This window comes from Sphaeroforma arctica (assembly GCF_001186125.1).
Source record: "Sphaeroforma arctica JP610 unplaced genomic scaffold supercont1.861, whole genome shotgun sequence".
Taxonomy (NCBI): Eukaryota; class Ichthyosporea; order Ichthyophonida; genus Sphaeroforma; species Sphaeroforma arctica.
In genome coordinates, this window is record NW_014039697.1 from 23,229 (window position 1) to 29,051 (window position 5,823).

Genomic DNA, 5,823 nt, shown 5'->3' on the forward strand with positions numbered 1-5,823 from the left:
TTCCTGCGTTCACTGTTCAAGGGTCGGAGGTGTGTATTTGTTTGCAAGTGCCCCTTGTTTTCTACATAAATATGGGTAGCCAACTCATTGTCGGCATCACTTTTTGGTGGGAAATGCATAGTAGCTAACAGATTCATTTCAATGCATCAGACGAGAGTAAAGCACACTCAACTGGTATAACCTTGCCCATCAATCGGGAGGAAGTAATGAGAAGACGTGAATCTGCGTCTAAACTGGTGAATAGTGTCAGTAAGAAAATCATGCACACCTTCGGTGTGAAGGACGATGATTCGCATCAAAAAAGGCCTTCTTCTACACATATCGTGGCACCGGATGATCCTAGGCGAAATTTGAGGTGGGTTTGTTAGAAATCAATGTAGTTATGCATCGTGCAATAACGCGAAGAAAAATAACTCGGGGTGGCGTCGTAATTTTATATTTGAGCTTCGTTTGTAGTATAAAATACATGTGTGTGCCACCACTTAATTGCACAGCTTTCTGCTACACTTGCCGTCATCATCGCCTAGTTTGGTATGCGCAAATGTTTGTATTGTGATTGATTGTATATTCGTGAACATCTACTTTCAATTCCTCACTACGAATTGCAAGTATGCCTATGGGTGAAAACGTGATTTTGTTCGTCTTTAGAGGTGGGTCCACTTGCTGACGTATGTATGTTTCTGGAGTGCGTGCATCGTCAATCGGACCGCTTAGTCGCACAAGTGTGCCCTTTGACGGATGTGTCTTTGAGGGGGGGGGGTATAAGTGTCTTTGTTGAGTTTCGTCGATGTAGCATTTTGTGCTAGTACCCGAAGTATATGTCATCTGTGCAGCTCGGCAATGCCCATGGGACTCTACCGCTGTCAATCTTGTAGTAGAGTTGATTTATCAAATACATTTATCCTTACACACCGCAACCACAGCACTTTCGATGCCCTCCATAACTTTCGAGATCTCGGTGGACTGGTTACTGAGGAAGGGTATGTGGTGAAAAGGGGACTTTTGTACCGAATGGCAAGGCCTGATCACATGAGCGAAGCCGACATAAAAAAAATTACTGATCACTACAACATAAAGGTATGTGATGAAATTGACCGATTACCTAGGTTGTGCTCCTGTTCATCGTGCGTGAGCGCTACAACAGCGAAGCCGCCTAGCCAATGTGTCATGGAGCTCACATATAGTGTGCGAATGCAAGCTTTGGTGGAACATGTACGGAGCGTTTGGACAAGCAACTTATAGTCAAATCATTGCGATTGATTTGCATGTTCGGACGAATACACTCGTTACTGTACCCGATCTTATACTCCTGGCGTCATTTGCAGTTTGAGTTGCAGTAACCAATACGCTTCGCCGAAATGTTTACTACTAGATCCTATCAAATGTTTCGTACATAATGTGTATTCTTGGCTACGTCAAAACAACGATTTATTGCTTCATGTTGATCATTGACTTCTCGGTCCTACTCCCACAGACTATCATTGACCTAAGGAGGCAAGTAGAAATTGATCGATCGAAAGCTGACAACTTAGTTGTCGCCAAGTTCACCGAGAGCATCAAGCACGCGCAAAGGATAAGGATATCGGGGTTTTTACAAACTGAAGAATATGAAATCAAGCTGAGGAGGTTTCATGTGAATCTGTTAGGCTCTTACTATTTGGCCAATAAGATCTACAATGTGAGTAGTTTGATGTTATTTCTGACGTGGTCCGTTGTCAGCAGTGTCTATTTGGCTCGTGCGTAAGTAGTGTTTCTGTGTCGGCGTGGGAGAAGGCTAACGACTCGGTTCAGGGTGAAAGTATCGGGTAATATGACAATTTTTCGCGGACGTCGTCACTGTATCATATCACCATGATGTACACTCTTGACCGATAGCTTCGCTCGAAAGGAATCCTCTCACACTTCTTCTCGATCATGTGTACACAGTTTAGGCTATGAGTGCTAGGTGAAAAATGCACAGGGCAGTACAGTGGAGGTGTACTCAACATCTTGTACATCGTTGTTAGTTCCACATGGTGTAGTACGTAAAATAAAAAAACGGTCAGTACAATTAACGCTACGTAATATCGGCCTGTCGTGGAGCAGTAGCTCAACCTTTGTCGGTCAGTACAATTAACGCTACATAATATCGGCCTGTCGTGGAGCAGTAGCTCAACCTTTATCGGTCAGTACAATTAGCGCTACGTAATATCGGCCTGTCGTGGAGCAGTAGCTCAACCTTTGTCGGTCAGTACAATTAACGCTACGTAATATCGGCCTGTCGTGGAGCAGTAGCTCAACTGCCATACGATGTCGAGTCTGATCGTATTGTCGAAAATTGTTGCCTCCTTGTATGGTCCGTCCAGGTTTCGTCCAAGCGAGAAATGATTCACCATGGACTGCGTGACATGTTCGGTAAGGGCCCTGGGCGAACAGCAGAAAGGTTTGTGTCGTCCACTCTGATGGCAGAGATTGGGATAGTGGGCAATTACAATGACATGCTGGCGAGGTGCACCTCACAGATCGGCGTCGTATTGAAGGTACGGGTTTCGCACCATGTTAGTGGTATCCAGTGATTAGACGATACCATCATTTGCGTACAATCCCCATCATTAGCCTCCAGCCGGAAGGCCCAAATTTATTCAAGCAACTTGGTTCTAAGTATGAGATTCTCCTTCCCAATTTTATGCAGATTATCGCGACGGAGGGTAACAAATCAGTAGTATTTCACTGCTCACATGGCAAGGATAGGACAGGTATGTGTGACCTCTGTGTGAAGTGGTATGTTTTTCGTGCGTATGACATCATAATTGCTGTGCCAAATACCCCCATTGCTTTGTATGCCTAAAGAAATCAAATTGCAAGTGGTCTCTGACTTCTCCCTGTTCGCAGTGGTGTTCATAGAATTGGAGTTAAAGCTTTCTTCCTTCCATTTTACTTTTAATTGAATGATATTCACGATAATATGGGATCCTCGGCTTAGCGATTTGAATACGGAGAGTTTACCAAACAGTCAGCATGTCCCCTCACACAGCTGCGACTACTACATAATCACACGCAAGGCTCTAAGACAATACTTTCCTGGCTTTTCCTTGATCATTCGGGTTCGGCCTATTTTAGGGCTCATTGCCATGTTGGTGCTTGCCGTCCTTGGTGTATCTGATGCCGACATCGCCAAAGACTATGCAATGAGCACATTAGGACTAGAGGGCATGCAAGATGTAGTGCAAACGGTAAGCGTGTGTAAAGAGAGTGATTCTTAGCTTGTATTCATCAATTCGGATTTCTGAAGACACAAAAATGTGGGTATGAAGAACGATCACACAGACTGGTATGAATTTTCTGGACTGGCTTATATCACGTATATTAAATGCAGCATTCGCAAGCAATATCTGTCCTGTTGTATCTAGACGCGATTTTATGGCACGGACGATTTCTACTTTGTTGTACTCGTCAATGACATAGCCATCATTCACATATTGTGTTGTCCGTCCTTGTAGATGTGCTCGTAAAAGACAACATTTATCCCCTTGTTTGTACGGTTCCAACAACCATCATTATATTTTTTGCTACCAGGAGATCTGTAGCGAATCCGGGCTGCCAGAGGAATTTTCAGGTGCAGCCGAGGCGAACATGCTGGCCACCATGACTCATCTCCGCACAAATTATAAGAGTGTATCGCATTACTTGGAGAAGTGTAGCTTTGGAAACGCTTGGCAGATTAAATTACGAGCTTTATACCTTGACAAGGGTACACAAGGTACCGTATGTTTTTTGTCTTGTGAAACCGAAAGCTTGAGTTTTCCATGTACCTCATGGTGGTCAGGGCTAGTATAAGTGTTCGAAATACTCGAAATTTTTCTTCTGAAACATTGTTTGTAGAGCAACATGCTCCACGAAATATTCTCATTTTTGTCCGCTCTTCCGAACCCAAATCGACTCAACATCACAGACGGCATCAAAGCTGCATCCCTGACTGATCTAGATCACACCGAAGTGCAAAAGGGTGCGGCAATGGGGATAGCAACACATGAATCAGTTTCACGTATGATGTGTGCTCCATGTTATGTTTAAAGCGCGTTTGTGTGTTTGTTCTCGATCGCATTGACTACATATGTGACAATAATTTAGATGTGTGAATATCTGTTGGTGTAACACTAGTACAAACTTAAGGGCGAATACGTATATTTAAGGGCGTATGAGTTTACTTGAGAAGACTTACTTCCGAGAGAATTTGAGTACATGCATTGTAATTTGCACATTCTGAATATTAAGTATCGCGCATGTGCGACTTTAGGTTCTGAAGTCGGTTGTTCTGTCATATGCGAGCCAAAAAAGTCTCTGTGCACATTTCATGCATGTGTTTTGTATATAGTGGTTACTGTAAGTATGCCCAAGTTCTTTGATATCTATTTTGTCGCCTGTTCGTTGTGATTTGGTTTGCAACCACATAAACTATTATACAAAACTCGGGACTCGGGTTGTATATCCATTCTTTATCTTCAATCGATTTGTTGAAGTTCTCGTTGCATTTTTATTTCGTTACTACTTGCGTTGACTACGAGTATGTAGAGGCCGCGATATATATCACTCTGTTTTTGAATTACTAATTATATCTTCGGATCTTGGCAGACGGTATCGTGCCCAGCACAAAAGCGCTCAGTATCACCGGTGTTGGGCGGAATGCTGTTGACTCCGATGGACCAATATCCTGAAACTATTAAAATTGATATGAGTATTTTGTAATGGTTTTAATACTTTGTGAAATGTTATTTTCGTTTTTGACATGTCAGACAATCATTGTTTCCTTGACTAGCATTGGCTTTATAGTTTGATGGAAATTGTAGCTGCGTATGTGACTGGATCCGAGATATGTCATCGGTATAGAAATGACCCAGTATTGTGCGCCAAGTCCATGGATGTATGGTTACCTTATAAATTATCAGGCTGAACTGTGTCATCGTTATGTGTCGCTGTTGACTGCCGATACTATTTATGGAAGTATAGACCTGCGCAGCAATTTTACGAACTGCAGTCGGTTTCTTCACAGTTATATGGATGAGCAATAGTATGTTATTTTATGTTCTTCTGCCGAAACGGAGCAACATACTCTGCCCTGGTTGGCCTTAAAAACTAGCAGATACGGTCGGCAGGCTGGAATTCAGTCCATCATGTTTGGCAAATTATGGGTTTGTTTCATCATGATTGACAACTTTTTGAATTATCTCATGATGTTTATTCTTGATTTATCTGTATGACTCGCTTGGACTTTCATATGCTATACGACCGTTTGTGTCTCCACCATGAGATGGTATTGAACCATCAATACACTATTTCACCTGCACGTCGCAAGTTTAGAACTGCTGTTGGCACTCGTTGCGGAGGAGGAGTACATAGCTGAGACCCAATTTAAGATATATAGCGGCCAAAATTTACAACCATGTCAATAGGTGCTTGAGTCGATGGATAAAGCAGCTTCATTGCGAATTCGTTTGTAGCCCGATCTCATATGTCTATAACTCACAGCACACACAATCTTCTTGTCCTACGGTATGCGGTTTTTAAACATGACATGATATGATGAATGCTAATCAGTTACTTTGGTGTGAAACTTCAGTATGCTTTGAATCGGACGTGCGCAGATGCATATCGAGACAATAACCGACTTGAAACCCAATACGCAATTAAAACAACAATAAATATGATTTGATACAGTACGTAAAAAAGTAAAGAATACATAGCATTGCAGGAGGTACGGAACGCTCCATTTATAATTTAGAGGAATGCAGTTGGTATCAGTATTCACATAAGACAAGTGTACGATGTACTTCTATACACGCATAT

General features: G+C 42.5%; 1 protein-coding gene across 1 annotated transcript; it reads left to right on the forward strand.

Moving 5' to 3' along the window:
- Positions 1–162: 162 nt before the first annotated feature.
- On the forward strand, positions 163–4,716 carry SARC_08964 (hypothetical protein). The gene is made up of 9 exons (XM_014297045.1): positions 163–355; positions 924–1,077; positions 1,475–1,678; positions 2,346–2,519; positions 2,672–2,735; positions 3,100–3,212; positions 3,556–3,739; positions 3,932–4,024; positions 4,612–4,716. The coding sequence occupies exons 1-9, from the start codon at positions 207–209 to the stop codon at positions 4,692–4,694; spliced, it is 1,218 nt and encodes a 405-aa protein (XP_014152520.1). The 5' UTR covers positions 163–206; the 3' UTR covers positions 4,695–4,716.
- The last annotated feature ends 1,107 nt before the right edge of the window (positions 4,717–5,823 follow it).

Excerpts from the sequence above, each read along its gene's own strand:
- SARC_08964 (XM_014297045.1), top strand. The coding sequence starts at position 207 with ATGAGAAGACGTGAATCTGCGTCTAAACTGGTGAATAGTGTCAGTAAG. Across the intron at positions 356-923 it reads GATCCTAGGCGAAATTTGAG|CACTTTCGATGCCCTCCATA; the intron begins GTGGGTTTGTTA and ends CCGCAACCACAG. Across the intron at positions 3,213-3,555 it reads TGCAAGATGTAGTGCAAACG|GAGATCTGTAGCGAATCCGG; the intron begins GTAAGCGTGTGT and ends TTTTGCTACCAG.